The 21,968-nt window shown below is 40.8% G+C and overlaps 2 protein-coding genes across 2 annotated transcripts in view; one reads left to right on the top strand and one right to left on the bottom strand.

The window, feature by feature from the left end:
• The first annotated feature begins 410 nt into the window (after nucleotides 1-410).
• LOC307269626 (uncharacterized protein) lies at nucleotides 411-19,737 on the top strand. Its single transcript, XM_080052623.1, has 4 exons — nucleotides 411-818; nucleotides 7,079-7,594; nucleotides 11,642-11,880; nucleotides 18,757-19,737. The coding sequence occupies exons 1-4, from the start codon at nucleotides 626-628 to the stop codon at nucleotides 19,273-19,275; spliced, it is 1,467 nt and encodes a 488-aa protein (XP_079908749.1). The 5' UTR covers nucleotides 411-625; the 3' UTR covers nucleotides 19,276-19,737.
• Nucleotides 19,738-19,915: 178 nt separating this feature from the next.
• Nucleotides 19,916-21,968, bottom strand: part of LOC307269847 (uncharacterized protein) — a 37,169-nt gene continuing 35,116 nt past the window's right edge. Inside the window, exon 4 of the mRNA XM_080052929.1 lies at nucleotides 19,916-20,316. Within this exon, the coding sequence (XP_079909055.1) occupies nucleotides 20,287-20,316 (30 nt within the window). The 3' untranslated portion in view covers nucleotides 19,916-20,286. The remainder of the gene's footprint in view (nucleotides 20,317-21,968) is intronic.

The raw sequence follows: 21,968 nt of genomic DNA on the forward strand, positions 1-21,968 counted from the left end.
AATTAAATAAAATATTCTAAAAATAGGCCTATATGTATCTAAAATAAATATCTAATATTTTATCATTTATTTTAAAAATAAATTAAGCAAAGAAAAAATTATTGGTTCCTTCTGTACATTTACTCTGTTTTATTCCCCGCTAAACGCTCAGTTATGCTCCCATTGAGTGCGTAAATAGAGACATATGATTTCAACGTTTTATTTTATCACTGCCCTCATACTTCCATGCGTCCTCTATGTTGGAATGGACATTAAGCAAATGAACCACTAGTAGGCAGCAGCGCCGCTCAGAGTCAATAGTTACTCAAAGAGGAAGACAAGAGTCAAAGAGTGAATGAACTGGAAGAAACCTTTTATAATAGGTCCATGGAAGAAACAGCTTTAGCATAAGTCATAAGATGACTGGACATGAAAAGGAAATTGTGCTTCATTGTGGACGTCCTCGACTTTCTTTTTGAAGGTTATTCGCCCTGTGTTGCCCAGGAACCGGATGTCCCCCTCTTTGTATTCGGGTCGTAACCAAAACAGCACAGTCCAGTTGTTTGGTTGAGAGAGGAGATTTGATACTGATAAAGAGTTTGTGACGGAGTTTGTGGAGACAGAGTCGTCGTGACTGTGGGGAAACATGTCTAAAGCGGATATGGTGAGAGCCTTGGTGAAGCAGCGACTGAATGCGGCCGCTGAAGAGATATTTGGGCTGTTTGAAAGAACCATAGCAGAGCACGAGGAGGAACGTTGTCGTTTAAAGAAGGAGAACGAGCGACAACAAAAACTACTGGACGCTGTTTGGAAGCCTGAAGTCCTGTTATTCTTAGCAGGTATGTTCCAAATTACAAGTTAATCAGGGAAATCACTGGCTAACACATATGAGCCACAGTGAGCGTGAAGTGAAAAGGCTAACTGATGCTAAACTATGCTAACTAATGCTAAACATGTAGCCCTCCTGTAGTCTATTGGTAAATGGAAAACGGGCCACCGTCGTTTTAGCTACTAGATTTTATTTGATATTATTGGATACTTTTTTGAACTTTAATACTTGAGATAGATTGAAGGGCGACCCTCATTTGCAATGATGTCAAGTCAATAAAATGCAAAGCAAAAACAACAATGCATACACAAACAATGCAAATACATCAAATACACAACCGATAAAGAGACAAAACAATTTAGACAGTGATGTAGAATGGCTGCAATTAAAATTAAATGAGTGAAAGTACAATATAGCCTCATTAAAACAGTTACAGGTAGAGTTTGGCAGATTTAAGATAATATGTCTAAATTTGTTAAAGGATATGAAGGTATTTATCTTAAATTGTTGCTGTAAGTTCTTCCAGGAGTCAGGGGCACTAAAGCGAAAAGCTGACTTTCCAAGCTCAGACCGGGCTTGTTGTGAGACATGAGCATGTCAGTGGAGCGGATCTGATAAAGCCCATCTGAAATTTGCTGCATTACAGTGAAACAATGTTGTAGCTTCCCGGTCAGGGCTTTGTAAAATTTGCCAATGTGCGTCACGTCTCTCTTTAAGAGAGGACCACCCAACCTTCACATACATTGCATTGCATGCAAGCTTAAAGGTGAAGTAAGTGATTTATTTATTTTAATATACGTTTTAAATCGCTCTTTATTCATACAGTGATCACTTACATAGTGTGCGCGTTTCATAAAGCCGATCTCTGTCACCCGCTCTGCATGTAATCGGCAAATAAACTTTTCGGGGATCCCGAAACTGATCAGAAGAGAGAACGCTACAAACCGGCACCCGTCTCACTGCCGATGCACGCGCAGAGCTACAGATCGGTGAATGTGTATGCGCCTACAATGGCGGAGCAGGTAAAAATCCTTCCCAATGTCGGTTTTGATGGTTTTTATTAGGGGTGTGAACGTTTACAAAAATGTCTAACCGTGTACACGACGGAATTTTTTTTCGTGTACACGGTTAACCGTGACGTCATTGTCTTCGCGCGCCCGCCGTCCTGTAGGCGCGCGCACACACACACACACACACACACATACGCACGCGTTCGTTCGCCTGTAAACACACAGTTGAAATGAACTACGCTCGTTTACACATCTCTTATAATAGGTCCATGGCACAAACCCAAACACACACACACGTTCGCCTGACATGTGCGCCGTCATTATCGCGCTTCATTAATTTCCTGATTAATATAGCCTATCGCTTTCTACATGTCCACGTTCATGCAGGTTGAACAGGTGTAATAAAGTTTGGGCTACTTACGAGCTTAGTTCACGTCAACCGAGTAATCTTTAGGTTATCTTTCATCACTCTTCCGTGGCTGTGAGTCGAGCACCGGCACGGCGACTCCCCGTGTGTGTGTGTGTGTGTGTGTGTGTGCGCGCCGATACACACACTCACACAGACACACACTCGCCGAGGGACAGACCGATTCGGCAGACTAGCTTTTATCATCCCCAATTAGTTTAGGCCTACTAGTGATGTAAAATCAATAAATGTGTGTCTCCAGAACATATTTAAAAACTTTGAAAAAAAGAAAATTTTAAATTTGAAGATTTTTTTTTTAAACGGTTTTCGTTTATTGATTTTTCCTAAACGGTTACACGTGTACACGTGCACACCCCTAGTTTTTATCATGTTTTATCACACTTACTTATATGAGATGATGCTAGATACAGTCATATGAAAAAGTTTGGGAACCCCTCTCAGCCGGCATTATAATTGACTCTGCTTTCACAAAAAAAAGATACAAGTGGTATGTCTTTAATTTACCAGGAACAGCTAAGTACTGGGATGTTTTCCAAACAAAGATGTTTTGAAAAGCAGTATTTGGTTGTATGAAATAAAATAAAATGTGAAAAACTGTCTGTGCAAAAATATAGGAACCCTTGTGGTTTTGTTGATTTTAATGCCTGTAACAGCATGTAAAACTGATGACTTTAAACACAAAGTTGGTTGGATTATGTTGTTAAGCCTTGAACCTCATAGAAATGTCTGTTTAATCATGAGAAAATGTATTTTAGGTGCCTAAATGCAAGTTGCACTTCTCTTTGACTCTCTGCTGAAGTGAGACAGAATGGGATCATCAAAACAGCTCCCAAAAGATCTGAAAAACAAATATTGTTCATTGTCATGGTTTAGGGGAAGGCTACAAGAAGCTTTCCCAAAGGTTTCAATTGTCAATTTCGACTGTAGAGAACGTTGTCAGGAAATGGAAGGACACAGGCATAGTGGCAGTTAAACCCGTGCATGGCAGACCAAGAAAAAAACAGGAGCGGCATAGGTGGATGATTGTGAGAATGGTTGCACACAACCCACAGATCACCTCCAAAGACCTGCAAGAACAGCTGGCTGCAGATTGTGTATCTGTACATCGTTCAACAATTCAGCGCAATTTGCACCAAAACATCTGCTTTTTTTAAAGACCAAATAACTTAATTTTTGTCTCATCAGTCCAAAGCATTTTCTTCCAATATGAAGCTGGCTTGTCTAAATGAGCTTTTGCCTACTCCATGCAACTGTATCTGTGGCGTGGGCGCAGAAAGGGCTTCCTTCTCATCACCCGGCCATACAGATGTTTTGGTGCAAATTGCACTGAATTGTAGAACCATGTACAGATACACAATCTGCAGCCAGATGTTCTTGCAGGTCTTTGGAGGTGATCTGTGGGTTGTGTGCAACCATTCTCACAATCCGCCGCATATGCTGCTCTTGTACTTTTCTTGGTCTGCTAGACCTGGGTTTAACTGCAACTGTGCCTGTGTCCGTCCATTCCCTGACAACGTTCCTTAGAGTAGAAATTGACAATTGAAACCTTTGGGAAAGCTTCTTGTAGCCTTCCCCTAAACCATGACAATGAATAATCTTTGTTTTTAAGATCTTTTGGGAGCTGTTTTGATGATCGCATTCTGTCTCACTTCTGCAGAGAAGTGGAACTTGCATTTAGGCACCTAAAATACCTTGTATCATGATTAAACAGACCTTTATATGAGGTTCAAGGCTTAACAACATAATCCAACCAATTTTGTGTTTAAAGTCCTCAGTTTTACATGCTGTTACAGGCATTAAAATCAGCAACACCACAAGGGTTCCCATATTTTTGCACAGCCAGTTTTTCACATTTTATTTAATTTCATAAAACTAAATACTGCTTTTCAAAAAATCTTTGTTTGGAAAACATCCCAGTACTTAGCTATTCCTGGTAAATTAAAGACATACCACTTTTACCTTTTTTGTGTGAAAGCAGAGTCGATTATAATGCCGGCTGAGAGGGGTTCCCAAACTTTTTCATATGATTGTAACTCGCTGCTGGAAGACCGCAGTGCATTAATGTGGTGACGAGGGAGGGGACTGCTAACTGCAGTCAGTGACAGGAAGTTAGCCAAACTGACCATTCCGCTTACTGAACCTTTAAAGAGATTTTTAACAATGAAAGGTTAAAGATTGCTCTGACTTATTCATCAAATCAATTTCTGTAGTTAAAGCTTTGTAATAGTGTTTTCAAATATGTGATCTGACTGGGGATAAACACTTTTTGGATGAAATTACAGAATATGGCCGCCCTTTTAGTTTTTTCTTTTGCTTTAGACAGACAATAATCAAACTACGTGTTAAAGTGCACTAGAATACAGGAAATCACATCTAGGCTGGATTCAAATGTGCAGACTTCAGTGGACCTGCGGACTACACAGCTTTTGCGACCGTATCAGGGAAAGTCCACAATTCCTCAGGGTTTGTGTCCAAAACAAGCATTAATCTAGTTCACTGTGGACTTCCACTTAGTCCACTGTCTTCATCATTTATTTAATCACAATGCATTGCAGTTAAGACGAGATGTATTATCAAATAAACTAAAGCAAGAAAATTACTAAAGTAGGTTATGAGTATTATGTTCTAATGTAAAAGAAAATACAAACAATGCTATTAGGCTATATCATTATAAATGTACATTGAATAACATAACTACAGTGAGTCCAATATGTATTTGATCCCTTGCTGATTTTGCCGGTTTGCCCACTAATAAAGACATGATCAGTCTATAAATTTATGATAATATGTATTCAAACATGGAGAGACAGAATATCAAAAAAAAAATCCAGAAAATGAACCTAAGGAATATATATTAATTGATTTGTATTTCATTGAGGGAAATAAGTATTTGATCCCTTAGTATTCATTAGGAGTTCTGGCTTTTACAGACCAGGTAGACACTCCCAATCGACTTGTTAACTGAACTGAAGCCACCTGTTCTCACTAATCACTCGTGTGAAAAACACCTGTTCACAGAATCAGACAGATTCCAAACTGTTCACCATGGGGAAGACCAAAGAGCTGTCTCAGGACCTCAGAGTCAGGATTGTTGATCTCCACAAAGCTGGAATGGGGTACAAAAAGATTAGCAAGGTGTTGGATTTGAAGGTAACAACCATTGGTGCAATTGTAAGAAAATTTAAAAAGCATAACATGATCATCAACAGACCTCGGTCCGGTGCTCCTAAGAAGATTCCACCTCGTGGGATAGCAATGATTCTGAGAATGGTCAAAAATCATCCTGCAACCACTCGGCAGGAGTTGGCAAATGACCTGAAGGCAGCTGGGACCACAGTTTGCAAGGAAACAATAGGCAACACTTTGCGCAGCAATGGGTTAACATCCCGCAGTGCCCGAAAGGTACCCCTTCTCAAGAAGGCACATGTGGACGCGCGCCTTAAGTACGCCAATGATCACCTGAAAGATGAACCAAGTTATTGGGAGAAAGTTATGTGGTCGGACGAGACCAAAATTGAGCTTTTTGGCCTCAATTCTACCCGTCATGTGTGGAGGAAAAAAAATGCTGCTTATGACCCCAAGAACACTGTGCCCACCGTCAAGCATGGAGGTGGAAGCATAATGTTTTGGGGGTGTTTCTCCGCCAAGGGTACAGGGCCACTTCACCGCATCACTGGGAAGATGGATGGAGCCATGTACCGTACAATCCTGAAGGACAACCTCCTCCCCTCTGCCAGGAAGCTGAAAATTGGCCGTGGTTGGGTCTTCCAACATGATAATGACCCGAAGCACACAGCAAAGGCAACAAAGGATTGGCTCAAGAAACATCACATCAAGGTCATGGAATGGCCCAGCCAGTCACCGGACCTCAATCCGATCGAAAATCTATGGAGGGAGCTGAAGGTCAGAGTGGCCAGGCGACAGCCCACCAACCTTCATGATTTAGAGAGGATCTGCAAAGAAGAGTGGGCCAAAATTCCACCTGGTGTGTGTGCTAAACTTGTGGTTAACTACAAAAAACGTCTCACTGCTGTGCTTGCAAACAAAGGCTTTGCCACTAAGTATTGAGTGTGTTTGGCCAGAGGGATCAAATACTTATTTCCCTCAATGATATACAAATTAATTAAAATATATTCTTTAAAGTTATTTTCTGGAATTTCTTTTTGATATTTTGTCTCTCCATGTTTGAATACATATTATCATAAATTTATAGACTGATCATGTCTTTATTAGTGGGCAAACCGGCAAAATCAGCAAGGGATCAAATACATATTGGACTCACTGTATGTAGATCTTAATGCATACTTGTAGTCTAATAAACTTCCAAGATTTAGAATTGTATTTGTTAGATTTCAGATCAAACAAATACAATTTGAAATCTGATCAATTCATTTGAGTATTAGATTATATCAACATACATTCATACGTTTATTATAACCATATCACACCAACATTAAAGGAACACTACAAATTCTCAATCAGTTTTTTATTTGGGGCCTTTTGAATTTCCTGGAGGACCCACTCAAATCACCAACCATCCATCCACCCACCAACCCTAGCTCCCTATCTATTAATTTTCCTCTATCTGCTTTTGTCCTCCTCCAAACTACCGTCATTATATCAGCCTTTAAAAGTCAACTATGGCCCACCTCTAATCTCGCACGTCTTGTCTACAGCAAATGTTATGGAAATATGAATCTTTTCATTTAGCAGCAGACAGATGACGGCACTTTGATGCAAGAAACAGCAGCTAAAAATCCAGAGTCTCCATGTTAAGTTTGTCTTCAACATAAACTCATGTGGTTTTCCTTGTGTTTGACCTTTTCCCTGCAGACGTCCAGCAGCTGGTGGTGGTTAGAGAAGAGGTTCCCCCTGAGCAGCAGGAGTGGAGCCCCAGTCTGGACCAGGAGGAGCCACCACCAGAGCCCCCACACATTAAAGAGGAACAGGAGGAAGTGTGGAGCAGTCAGGAGGGAGAGCAGCTTCAAGATAACATCAAGTTCCCCTTCACTCCTGTAACTGTGAAGAGTGAAGATTGTGAAGAGACTGAAGACGGTGGAGAAAAGACCTTGAAATACCACTGGATTTCTGGATGTCAGCTCAACAAAACACTTGAGGTTGTTGGTCCTTGGTCCTCACAGCTTCATCAAAGACTAACTGAACAGATGGAAACAGCAGCTGATGGAGAGGACAGTGGAGGACCAGAACCATCCAGGAACTCCCATCCAGATCCACATTCACAACCTGAGACTGAAGACCAGCCTGAAGACTCCTCTAAGTCTGAAGACAGGGGTGATGAGTCTGAGGAGACCAGAGAGCTTCAGTTGGGTTTAAAGAGTGATATAAAAGGTAATACTGGAGAGAAAGTACACAGCTCTGAGTGTGAGAAACAGTTAAATATGAAAGGGACATTTGACAGAACACAGTCATCCGCACTGGAAAAAAAACTCAAAAGCTGCGATGTTTGTGAGCAAAGATTCACTTGGTAAGATCAACTCAGAAGACACAAGACACAGTGTGTTGGCCTTCAGTGCTCTCAGCTTCATAATAACCAAACTGAACATATGGAAACAGCAGCTGATGGAGCGTAGGAAAATATTTAGTGTTAATGTGAATCTGAATAGACCAATTCAAATTCACACAGATAAAACATTCAGCTGCTGAATTTGTGGTATAAGTTTTAAAGAGAGGGTAGAGTTGCTAATGTTTTGGTGGGAGGGAGTTCCAGAGCCTAGGAGCTGCCCTGGAGAAGGCTCTATCCCCAAAGCTGTGGAGGTTTGATTTATGTGTGGAGAGGAGACCGGCTGATGCAGATCTGAGGGGTCTTAGGGGTTGGTAGGGTGAGAGGAGGTCAGTGAGATATGGCGGGGCCAGATGGTGGAGGGATTTTGAAGTTGAGGACCAGGGGCCTCATTTATAATGGTGTGCGTAGAAACCATCCTAAAACATTGCATCCGCAGAAAGCCAAAAATGTGCTGCGCAAAAAAAAATTCAGATTTATAAAACTGTGCGGCGCAGTTTCACGCAAACTTCCCTTTATAAATACCCACCTGCGGTGAATTGTGCGCAGACGATCTCCACCCCGTGTCCTCCCACTTCACCTCCCAATTTCATCCCACATTCTACCATACATGGCGAATGCTAAATAGCTCCTGAATATGATGACGCACTTAATAAGTACGGAATTTTGACTGACATGAGGAAAAAAGGGAGGCAATCGGCCGCAAAGAAAGCGACTGTGAAGGAAGAAAGCCCGTGACGTGCATGTGCTGCAGAAACTGACACACACACACACACACACACCTGCGCGCGCTTATCACATATCATGATTGGCACAGTCGTTGTAGTCTTTGTAAAGCAGTTTCGCCCAACTTTGTACTGTATGTAATATCACGTATTAGCGTAGGCCTACCTGTAGTACTATATGTAGGCCTATATAAAATATGGTGTGAAATAATGCCTATAGTCTATTCGAGAGAATTGTTTATCTCCCGTGAGATCCACACATTTCCAACAACGTCAGATTATAGTTTAATCTTCCAGGGGGGGAATTGTTGTGGGAAAGAGATGCGTGTAATGATTTGCTAAATTCATAACATACTTTTATCTAACGAAATATACAATTTAATTAATATCTGTTGGGCTTAACTTTGTACAAAACTACTTTTTACTCACCTCTTAAAATTTGCTCTCCCGCTGGGCACTCACGGAAACACCTCCCGACGTATAGGATATTATTATAGAGTAGCGCTAAAAGATTCAATTTATAAAATAACCAAAACATGTAGACCTAGGCTACTTGATAAGTAATTCAACCTACATCACAACTGCATGCCATAGACAACAGTAGCCATATATTCGCAACTATAGGTAAGCTTATACATTTTATTGACTAAATATATTGGGTGCCAAGCATCATTTGTCCGTGTTTTTCTGATGACTGAGCTTTATTTCGTGGTGTTGCCATTGAGTGTCGCTGATTCCCCGAGTCAGGAAAACCTTGCGGTAGCTCTACGCATGGTCGAAAGTTGGCGTAGGAATACGCACACTCCTCCGCAAATAATGTTTTTATAAATACCAACGTTTGCCACCGCACATTTTCCCGCACATTTCTTTCCGTCTACGCAAGGTTTTTGTGCGCCGCAAGCTTTATAAATGAGGCCCCAGGAGTTTGTAGGTGATCCGGTGGGAGGCAGGTAGCCAGTGGAGGTTTTTCAGTACTGGGTTGATGTGGTGTCAGGATTTGTAATGAGTGATGAGACGGGCAGCTGCATGGATGGGGCTGGAGCTGATGCTGTAGAGGATAGAACTGTAATAGTCAAGACGGGAGGAAATGAATGCGTGGAGTCTTTCAGCAGCGGGATGGGATGTGAGAGACGGTCTGATTTTGGTTTTCAATGTTGTAACTTGCCGAACACCTTGTGTGGCTGTGGCTGTAACAGAGGAGTGGTTGTGGAGAGAAATGAAATCTGTTGGAGAGGTTTAACTAGAGCCAGAGTGCGGTACCTTTGATACCGAGGTCTTTGAGAAGAAAAAACATCCATCACTCCATCATCCGCTTATCCAGGGTCGGTTTGTGCAGGCAGCAGCGCTGTCTACAAAACTTAAAGCCACAACGAGTAACATGGCACATTGGCGTCCCCTTTGGACAAAAGCGGTAGTTTTTTTACGACGCCCGCTGTCGCAAACTGTTTTCTAGCTCGTGCCAGGCGTGCAAGTGTGAACTGAGAAGGGCGCAATATAGTGCATGTCCGTGCGTTGAAAGTGTGAGGACTCTTTTCGGCTCCGTGAGAGTGGTTTTGACACTGCATCAACAGTCAGTGCTACACACACCTGATTGCAATGAGTTGATGCAGCAGCGTCACCTAACTACTCTCTCTCACGGAGCTGAAAGATTACGTGTCCTCACAGAAAGCGAATGAGCGAGAGACGGCAGTTAGTAGGCTATGGATCACGATGAGGTAATGTGTTTGTGTTGTTGATGTAAATAATGACCATTTCAGATAATGGTTATCTGTTGATGGTGAAGCAAAGCAAACTTTGTGTTAGTACCAACCGCTCATTCATTTAGGAGTAGGCCTAAACACTGCAGTCTAGTTTCACTCTCGTGAAATTGTATACACGTTGCTTGGCAACGCCCTCGTCCCGCCCGTAGCCTATATCACTCTCCCTTTTAGCTTTTCTTCATTGCATTCTCTTTTTTTCTTTGATGGTTCAGCCCCGTTATCAGTCATTATGATGACAAATAACTGTCTCAAACAAGGCTCCCACTGCCCTTCCCTCACCTGGAGGGATAGGCTTCTCAAATCGCGTTGCTGCTCCACACTGAAATCTGCGACCAATACGGATATCTGACCATAGAGCATGCACGAGCGAACCGGAAATCGGACTGGGTGTGCGACCAGACCAAAAGCAGTAATAAAAACTATATAAAAACGTCTTTCTTTGCACTGATGGTCTCGTTTGCTGTTAAAGGTAATTTATGATTATCAGAGGAAACATGAGGCTGTTTAAAAGATATTTAAATGTTACTCGTAGCCGCTTTAAGCTGCGAACACACTGCACTGGCCACCTGTGGCGGTTAGCCGCGTGAACGCAAGTTGCTCGCCGCTTGATCATATTGGGCCATATATTCCTGACGCCGACGCCATTTCTGAGATCAGACCCGTCACACTTACGGTGCAACAACAACAACAACATGGTCCAGCTGTGCCAAAAAATACAGATGTAGGTACACTGTATAACCAGCGGCAGTCATGTCACAAATAGCATTAAAACAGCATGAAGACGCACCCCGATCACAAATACACACACATTAACAGCAATTCAGCAACATACTAAACACATTAACAACAGTGTGTGCTCAGCGGCAAAAAATAAAGGCAGACATCAGCCTACCAGCCACATGCTGCGGAAACGGCCGCCGCTGGACGCCGATTCTTGGGTGGACGAGCGGCCACGGGCTAGTGCATTGACTTTGTATGTAATCTCGCCGCGCGGCCAGTGTGGTGTGTTCGCAGCTTTATATTTACAGTCAAAGCTAAACGGCTGGGTAATGTAGCAGTATTAATATAAAGTAATATGCTCCTACCGATGCAAATTAAATGGCCCAATTACCTAAAGAAAACAATACATTAACGAGGCAGGGTCTTTGCACACAGCAATGCAATACGACAGATTGAGGGGAAACGGGAGGTACGGAAATTTAAGAGGGTACAGACAAGGCGATGTGCAGGTCATTTCCACTGGAAACCTGAATAAGAATGACAATGAATACAAAAATAACTAAGATAGAACTTACGAATACAAAGTTTAAATGAAAGTGCATTTTTAACTCTGTTACACATATGCTTTGAACACAGCTATTAATGTGTGTGTCTGTTGTTTCTTTGACAGGAGAGCTGCTTGCTGTGGACTCCCTCCTGAGACAGACTGGAGCCCTGATGATGGACCCTGACACTGAGGAGACAGAGGACATGATGGAGGAAGAAGCTGGTTCCACTCTAGCAGGTCTCCTCCATGACCCACATTCCTCTGCCTCCTCCCAGCCTACTGCGTCCTCCTCCCAGCCTGCTGCCTCCATACCACCACCAGATGTCTCCTCACCACCACAGACACCTGCTGATGACTCTGGGGTATGTAGAAAATGTGTAATAATGCATAAATACAGTAATACAATAAGTGTCTGTGCTGTCCCCACTAGGGTTGCTGGACGGGTCCCGGGATTTCGGGATTCCCGTGAAATGAGTCAGTCCGGGAGTACCGGAAATTGGCCGCGGGACCCGTCCTCCCGTTTTTTTTTTTTTTTTTTTTTTTTTTTTTGAGGGGGGATATATTTTTAAATATTATTTAGACAGGCAGGCATACGAAATACCAGCGCCTCTACAATACTGAAAGTGCTGTGTCCGAGGAAGAGTCTGATGATACCCAAGAATATGCGTATCAGCCAGAGCCAAGCGAGCAGACGATGACCCAGAGCCTTACTGCACATCTGCAGCAGGCAGTCATTAGCCTCGTTAGAGATGTCGCCGTCTTGCTCAGACCTGCGCAATTATGACGCTCGGCTTGCTGAGCACACAGCATTTTTGTTGTGCGCTCAGCAAGACGGGCTTCATAGTTGCGCAGGTCTGAGCAAGACGGCTCCAAGTCGAACGAGGCTAATGACTGCATGCAATGTCCCGAGCCAGACCAGAGGTATGGGAATGACCTCCACAAAATAATTTCAAACGAGTTTGCGCTCTTCGAGGCAACCAAAGAGCGACCCAAACACCTGCAGCAGCTCTACTCTGCACTTTCCACCATACAGCCGACGTCCGTGGAAGAAAGAGCGTTCTCGGTGTGCGGTCAGTTCGTGACAAAGCTCAGAAACAGGCTGAGCAGTGTCTCTTGAAGTCACACTTCATGAAAATAAAAGAAAGGAAAGCTGGAAAGTAATCTTGCTTAGCGTGTCAGTTTGAATAGGCTGTTAGTTCTGTCATGTCTTATTTCACACGTTAAGAGCAATCGGTAGTGCATTTTTTGTTATTTGCCTATCCTTTGGAAAATATTCAATTTAAACTGATTTCGTTCATAGAAATAAAAATAGATTGTTTGAAATACATTTGTTCGCCAAACACCGTTTTTTGGCCATGTTTTGATATTGAACCTCTGTGAAATTTTTTTCGTATTTTCTATATAAAAACACCGTTTTCAATAGGCATCTTCTGGAAAATATTTTGCCTAATTTGAATGGCTTTTCTTCATGTTATTTAAGTAGAAATAAAACGTGATGTAATATAGCATTGTTCTGCTGCATTTATTTATCTATTTGCATTGATTTAGTCCCATTAAAGTAGTATTAAAGGGCAATAATGGTTTCAACGGGAAATCCCGGGAAATCCCGTGAGGAGCTCTGAAATCCCGGGATTTGAAAAGGGGCCATTTCGGGAAATTTCAGCAACCCTTGTCCCCACCTCACTGCTCTTACATGTTGCTGCTCATCTGGGCTGAGCGGAAAACTCGCCGAAATGTTTTCATTATTATTATTATTATTATTATTATTATTAATTATTATTATTATTATTATTATTATTATTATTATTATTATTATTATTATTATTAATAATAATAATAATAATAATAATAATAATAATAATAATAATAATAATATTATTAGTGCATTAAGAGCGAGGGAGAGAGAAGAGAAGGGACAGTCCGCGAGTGAACAGTTACACAATCAACTGCGCGGATCACGTGACCTACTTTCATCGCAGTGTTCAGTTGTCGTCAAGTCTTTAACAGGTTGCCAACTGCCGAGCTTTTCCGCTATATTTGCCGAGTCCAGAGAGACACATCTTGCAACTTAAAAAAAAAAACGTGGTCACCAGAGCAGAGTAGTAGCTGCTGTCTACCCTTCATCATCGCTGACGGCACTCACTCACACGGCCAGTCTGATAGCTTCCCCCGCCACCTGCAGCAGCCAGCAGACAGACAGCACCGTGTCTGCTGCTCTGTGCACGTTTTTAAACATGTACATTGTTTTATAGGTCCACATTCAATAGGCCACTGCAGATCTATAAAAACGCTAATCTTGTTATATGGCAACAAATAAAGTTTGTAAAATTAATTTGTAAATAGGCCTATTTAATTTGTAATTTCAGAATAGCATATTATGCAAATTAGCTGATTATGTCATCTAGCTACTACTAGTTACTTTTGGGCCAATAACAATTTTCTTTACAGAGGAGTCAGCAGAGATAGAGGAGGAACAACAATAAGAGGGCTCAGATGTAGAAGAGGTTGTGGTGAAAATGGCCTTTTACTAAAGGAATGTCTGAAGGATTTCACATGGTGATGCCAAATCAAAAACACAATGAACTGTATCATCTGTTGTCAGTGTGGTCCAAAACATGCTGGAAATACAATATCAGTTCGCCTCATATAGTTAAAATTGGGAAAAATGTGAATAGATGCGTTCCAGCTCCATTTAATGTGTCCCCCTAAATGTTCTGCTTGCGCCCCTAAAATGTCGTCTGGAGCCCTGGACTTAATTAACTGATAAATTAAACTTTTGCCGTGGTCGGTCGGCTATGAACCTGGTGCACTTTTAGAGGAAAATTAAGAATTTAAATCTGAGGAATTTTGTGTGAACAACTGTTTCCTGTGTAGTAGGCCTACTAATTTTTGGAATAATTTGGCAACACTGGGTCGGATGAATTAGAAGCTATTGAAGAAAGACATGGATTTTCCATAAAAATATTAATATAAAATAGAATATTATGAAAATAAACATCCACAAAGTTGTGATCTTTCTATCTTATAAATGTAAAGTAATTTATTCTAAATGTTTTTAAATACACTCAATGGCCCTCATTTATCAAACTTGCGTGGAAACTGGTGCAGATTCTGGCGCAAATACCTCCCTACGCCAGGTATCGCGTGGGATTTATCAAACAGTCGTATCTCGCCAATCTCAGCGTACGCCAAGCCATTATTGATAAATGCGGCGGCTGAAAACGATCGTATCACGCCCCTATATTTTCTCAGTTTAGAGGCCTCGCCCAGAGGTTTTACGACATGGATATGCGCATTACGGCACAGAAGAGGAACTTCTCTGAAGTAGAAATTGACAGAATAACAGCGAAAGTAGAAAAAAAAAGAGTTTCATTTCGGAGCATTACAAGCGACATCAAAGAATGACAGAAGGCAGCAGTTAGGAAGGAAATAATTGCTGCGGTCAACAGCGTTGGTGTTGACAACAAACGATCTCCAGCTGAGGATTTTGCATTTTAGGTTTACATCAGAAGGCTATCGCTCAAATGCTATAAAACAGCATATACAATTATATGTCGCCATTTCTTTACATAGATGAAGAAAAAGTGGTCTGACTCAAAAATCGCCACTAAAAAAAGCATGTTGCTGTTCTGAAATGCAACCAACTGAGGGTGCGGGCATAATATAAGTGGTAGAGGAGAAACAGACGCACCAACTGTCCGGTAATGGTCCCCATAAAATAAATACAGGTCTGCAGAGATTTGAATGATTAGAATGTATTGGCCCTTTTAGATAGCACTACTCAAAAGGGTTGTAAAAACTAAAAATAACACATTTTGCGTTTTACTGTATGACAGCACGAGTGGTCAGCCCGGCCGTCAGCTGCACAAGCCGACCCGGCAACGATCAGCTGTGAGAGCGCCCACCGTCCTGCTCCACCAGCAGATCGGAAAAACGTGCCGGTTAACGGTGGAAATAAATTTGACACAATGACACATTAAAAGAGGAACTAACATCTAAAAAGTGCGTCAAATAAATTAAATGTTAAGCTGAATGTTGTGCCGTGTATTTTTTATCATAAAGAGCAGTGTAGGCCTACTACATATTTAAGTAGTACAGTACAATACTGTGGCTAACATTTTGAATGAATGCAGCCCCCGTGCCTCAGTGTCCCCCCAGCTGCTCCAGACGGAGACAACTGCCCTTACGCAGTCTCATGCAGCGCTCCTAAGTGGCCGGTGTGTGCACTATTGAATCAGTGCTCTTACTCAGTTGCGCACCATAAGCTTTTCACATTTTCACATTTTTAAGTGATTAATATCTTTATTTCGGTCTGAGCAAACACTGCATTTGTATTATCTTCTAATAATTGTCCAACAAAGTAATCGGCTACCCAGCACAGCCTGCACTGCGAGTCCATGCTGTTTACAAACTTGCGTACACGAGCTGAGAGCTGGCGTGGGATTTGAGCGTATCCTACGCTCACGTCCATATTGATAAATGCCGAGGTTTGCGTGGAAATGTGCGTACACCCACATTTCTGGTCTACGCAAGGTTGATAAATGAGGGCCACTGTCTCAATAGATTAAATCATAGTCTATTTCTGTCATCAGAATACTGAGGAAAGTTTAAAAGAATGAAAAACATGGTTCAGTATTCCTCCTCTCCTCTGTCTGTATCCTGCTATAGGGAGGAGGGGCTGCTAACACTAGTCTCAGTTAGCAGCGCTATACAAGTATGCATTATTTTATGATTCATGGCAAAGACAGACAGCTTGATTTATTTAGCTAGTTAACTGCTGAGCTAGCGTGCTGTTCTTCTCTGGGCCGACACAAGAGATTAAAATATTGCATGTTCACGTTAAATGCAGGTTGAACAGGTGTAACCTACTGATTTGACAATATTGGGCTTACAACTTATGTTTTATTTGACTTACTTGCAGTTACAACAAGCGTATTTCATGTCAACTCTGGCCCTCCCATTATTAGCGTATTTCACCGAAACGCTCGTCCACCGTGAGTGATGCACCGCTGTGTTTGTGCACCGCTGAGACACACACACACACACACACACACACACACACACACACACACACACACACACACACACACACACACACACACACACACACACACACACACACACACACACACACACACACACACACACACACACACACACCACAGCGTGGAGCAGGCAGATTATTCGCGAGGGTGGGGGTCTTCTTAGATCTTGAACTCCCTCATCACGCGATGATATTATACTGACTTTATTGAACAGTATAAGATGAGAATTCAGTTTAACATTTATGCGACAGAGGCAAATGGAAAGAGAAAGAGTAATTTTTGTTTTTCTTGTGGAGTAGAGGTGTAAGAGTAGCCGGCTGGAAATGCTTTCACGCTCGGCCGGCCGGCGCTAACGGAAAACACTGTGCACCTACTCAGCCTCAGTTCTTCATGTCAGGTCTAGAATATAATCTTTCATTTTGGGAATCTCAGGAATTTGATCGAGTTTGAAGAAAGTAATTGTATTCTGAATCATTTGGAGCTGTATTCTTGCCCAGCTCGCTCAGTTTGTTCTTCATATATAATCTTTCAGTTAGGGCCTTTTTTCGGGGCGAGAGAGAAAACGCTGTGAGCAGCGGAGGAAAAAGCTGTTTGTCATCTTGTCCACTGGCACTGTCAGGCAACACTGGTTTCACTGTTTAGGCAAAATAAGTTTCTCTTCCGTCTTCTGGGTTGCCAAGGAGTCCCGCTGATCTACTCTCTGATTGGCCCGTTGATAAAAACGCAGGTGACATCCCGACTCTTTACTGAAAGGTTCAGCCTTTTTCAACTCTAAACACTTGAAGCGGCCGCGCAAAAAGGTTGAAACACTCGGGAAATTGACGCTGGGCACTGCAGCTTTTTTCCGAGACGCTCGCCTCTCATTGGGAATCAATGACGCTTGTGCGCGAAAAAGGCGGTAGGTGGACCCCGGCCCTTAAAGTATAAGTTGTGGACATTACATTTACTTTATAAAGGCAGTAAACTACTAGGTAAAGTGTGTTTAACATATTTAAAGGTTCACCTAGACTCAACTAACAAATTAACTGAATCTGTTAGTAAATCCTAACTCTATAGGAAAAATCAAAAAACGTTTTTAATCTTTTAGGTTTTGAAAATGACTTCAATGTGTTCTGGAAATTGTTGTCTTTTATTATCATGTAATAATTTCTTATGGAGAGAGGAATCAAAATATTGTTTGAGAGGTAATGAAGGAGGGTTAGCTCAATAAGGGTTAAACAGCATCTAAGAATGGTATGTCGATTAGAATACGGGGAATGAGGAATGAGTCACCAGTTTCTAGAACAACAGTCAAATAAAAACACTATAAGGCTCAGGCCTCACATAATTCTATGAATCTTGAATAAAGAAATAACTAGAGGCTAGATAACACTGTACACTTGGGTTACTTAATAAATAACTCAAACTGAGCTATGCATTCATAATATACAGAAACAAATATCCTAGAGTCACATACAGAATATTCCACTCAGACAAAATAAACAAACTCCTGGTGACTGTGTATAAGAGCAGATCACACATAAAGGCAAAGCGCAATTGGGCCGCCTGCAGGTCAGAACGGCTACACTGCATGTGAAGGACATTCCCCTTTCACATGGAAAGCTATCAATTAACTACCATAGCAACCTAAACAGCGCTGCTTTAACTTAGATTAGAACCAAGGAAATTCAACATCAAATTGGCACATACAAATGCGTGACAAAACTCACAATAAAGAAAACAAAGCAGCAGGCACTTTATCAAGAACTTAATACCCGGAGTATTATACACAGTAAACAGACAGATAAAGATGAGCCGCCTGCTGGTGCACACTGACATGAAGCTCTCACTCAGACACACACGGCAGAAACTAAACTTAACTCACATGCTCTATGAAACATCAGCAACGGCTCTTAAAGCGACAGGCACCCTTAAAAAGTCAAAGCCTGTTATACAACATTGATACTACTCTGTTATTGATATAAATCTATATTTATAGGTAACATTGTCTCTTCCTTTCAAGTGTCCCTTCTGTGTGATTACTGGCCCCATCCTAATGTGTGTGACTTGTGTCTCCAATGTATTTGAGTATTAAAGTCCTTGTCTTCTTTTCATTTGTCGTAAAATCCTAACTATTCCCATCCCTACTGCTGACCCTGACTGTACATCTCTGCCTCACTCATTCTGTCTTTGCATTTCTGTCTGTTACTACAGAAACAAAAAGGAACAAAGAAACCTAAACCTCACTGCTGTCAACAGTGTAAGAAGGAGTTCAGGCAGAGGTCAGACCTAACGATTCATCAGAGAATCCACACCGGAGAGAAGCCGTTCAGCTGTGACCAATGTGGCAAAACATTCACACAATCAGGATCCCTCAAAATCCACCAACGTAGTCACACTGGAGAGAAGCAGTTCAGCTGTGAGGACTGTGGCCTGAGTTTCAACCATAGTAGTAATTACAATAATCACAGAAACATCCACACAAAGGAAACAATCTACCCTTGTCAGCATTGTGGGAAAGTCTTCAGTTCCTCCAGCTCATGCTGGCATCATGAGCGTATCCACACTGGAGTCAAACCACACCAATGTCAACACTGTGACAAACGGTTCTACACATCGTCTGACCTCTCAGTGCATGAGCGAATCCACACAGGACACAAACCGTACTGTTGCGTCAAATGTATGAAAAGCTTCACTACAAACTCCTACCTGAAGAAACACAAGTGTGTTTAAACCTGGACCGATCAGACCATGATGTGTGAACTCCTCTGTGCATTTCATTTGATTTAAGAACTCATTGAAGGAACACAGGATCACATCTGATTCATGATTTTCTGACATTTTGTGAATTTTAACTGTATTTTGTTCAGAATCATGGCAGTCCAAAATCACGGCCTACATTTAGGGGTTATACACTAATATAAACATACCTGTGAACATTATATTCCATTTCTACCAAGTCTGTCCTGAAAATGACAATACATTCTACACACTGCTCCTTGAAAAGGCGAAATAAAAGATTGGAAAAAGATCCCCATTTGAAAAAAAGAACCAAACCAATTGAAATATTCCAAATGCAATGAACAATATTTGTATTTGTTTCCATAATTGTCTGATGCATTGAATGTAACACATGAAAAAAGCTAAAATATGTATGATGTAATCTTTTTGTTTTGTAAATATGAATAATTTTCTGCCTTTTATTTCATGTGTTGTGGTTTAAAGGGTTACATCTTGTGTTCACATAGAGGTGAGAACTCGACTTAACAGATTCAAAATGACTTGCAGCAACACCATTTGAAAACTAAAATTAAACTGTAGCATCAATTTATTTCAATAATTTAAAAATATCGCTCTGTGTAAGGCCACAGAGATCAGCATGGTTTGATATGATTTAAGTGACACTATTATTATTCGTGTCTTCATAGTTGTTTATTTTGAATCAGCCGTATTAAAATATTTACAAAAAAATACTTTTGAAGTAGATGTTCTAGCGTTTTCGTATGGACCCAAAGTAACTGATGTTTTGGTTTTTGAAAAAGTATTCTTTAATCACATTTAGAATGACCCTGAAGCTAACTCTGTATTCTTATATAATCTTTTTTTGACTTTTTAATGTTTGCCTTTTAAAATATCGTAAAAGTTGTGTATCTTTCCAATGTTAATGTAGTGTTCTCGTGCAGTGTGTTGTAACTCTGACTTAACACATGAAGACAGAGTCGTAGTAAGGTTGACCATTTACTGTCACAATTCCTCATTAACAAACGGTGAAAACTGTAAATAAAAGGATACAAAAATACTGAGTGTACATTTCGACTAAACAGCATGTTGTACATAGTTGTAAATAATAATATAAACTGTCTTACACTGTATCTAGACATTCTGATTGACAATTGCATTGTGTTTAGCTAGTACACAATTGCTATCCAAAAACGTTCTAAAACAACACATCAAACATAATTTTTAACTAAATCCACTGTGATATATTATCTTAAACATGTCCTCTATTGAGTAAACAAACTTACGGCATTGCCTCTTTGATGCTTTCCAGTGGATGCTAGCAGATTACATTCAGACGATGCACATGTCTGCCATTCCTTCTACACAGGTAAGATTTTAACAGGAAATGACGTCACATGAAGTGACTAAACCGTAAGTGACATCATCGCAAACCTAAATCGTCAAAATAATATGAATTTATACCTTAGCTAATTTCAACTGTAAAGTAATTATCCACATCCCGTTTTATATACAATTATTTCAGAAATAAATGCAAGAAAATTAAATGAATGCCTGGAAAGACAACACAGTTAACATATCTCTTCTTTCATTAATCACTTTTATAATGTTCAAAACCATTTATTTGATGTTTCATTATTTTGAATCAATTTGAGGTTTTGATGTTGTATTTAATAATCAGTTTGTTCATTCTCATTAGAATCTGTTTATTTAAACATTTTTATAATCACGCTCACTCTGGTTAATGAACAGGTTACACATTGCTCCTTCACTGCTGAAGGTTTTGAGCTGTTTTGGCATTTTATTAAAGATTGGACTGAATAAATAAAATACATTTCAGCTTTGTTTCTGTAGAACAGATAAAAGACAGACACGTCTGAATTTCACATGCATTTTATTATCAGAGTTATTAAACATCAGCAAAAAATAATGTACTTTTTCTCTTCGTCATGTAATAAAAAAAATCTAGGGGATAGAACAACCCTAACCCTTTCAATGTATAGGGATAAAACATCTAAGAATTATATGGAGAGTAACCCCATTTTTAAGAGTTATTCTGATCCCATCACATAACTATGGAGAAACTGGGGCGTTGGGATGGATAGGAGTTTGAAAACAAATCTACATGTGTTTCTTATTGAGTTGGTTTTTGCACTGTTCATGCTTTATTCGACAAATAGAGACCGAGATGATATGGGGTGGAGAAGGGTTCACATGCAGAGAACGACCCGGGCTAACCCTTTGATTCTGCATAGTTTCCTGTTAAGCCTTCATTTGTGACAAAGGCTGTGTTCCAAACGGCCTACTAATGTTTTCCCTCCTACATACTCAACATGTATATACTACATACTGTCTACTTAACGATTGATTGTTTATGCGAGGTTCATCGGACCGTTTACACTGAAGTATACAGAAGCAGTAAAGATTTCAAAATTGAGCAGTTGAGAAGGAAAAGTAACCTATCGATTCATACACAAAAGCATCGAGTGCAAGTGTGTTTTCGTCAACTGTGAACAGTTGATCAGATATTTTAAGACGTGACGCAACTAGTTGAGCCACTTCTGGTAAACAGCTTTTTTTAAATATTACACAACATGAACCCAGCTCCTCCACATTATTGTGGAACCAGAGTCACAAAAAACAAACATTAAATAAAGTAATAATCATCCAAGTCTGAAACTTAATGG

Source organism: Ammodytes marinus, assembly GCF_949987685.1.
Source record: "Ammodytes marinus genome assembly, chromosome: 24".
Taxonomy (NCBI): domain Eukaryota; kingdom Metazoa; phylum Chordata; class Actinopteri; order Uranoscopiformes; family Ammodytidae; genus Ammodytes; species Ammodytes marinus.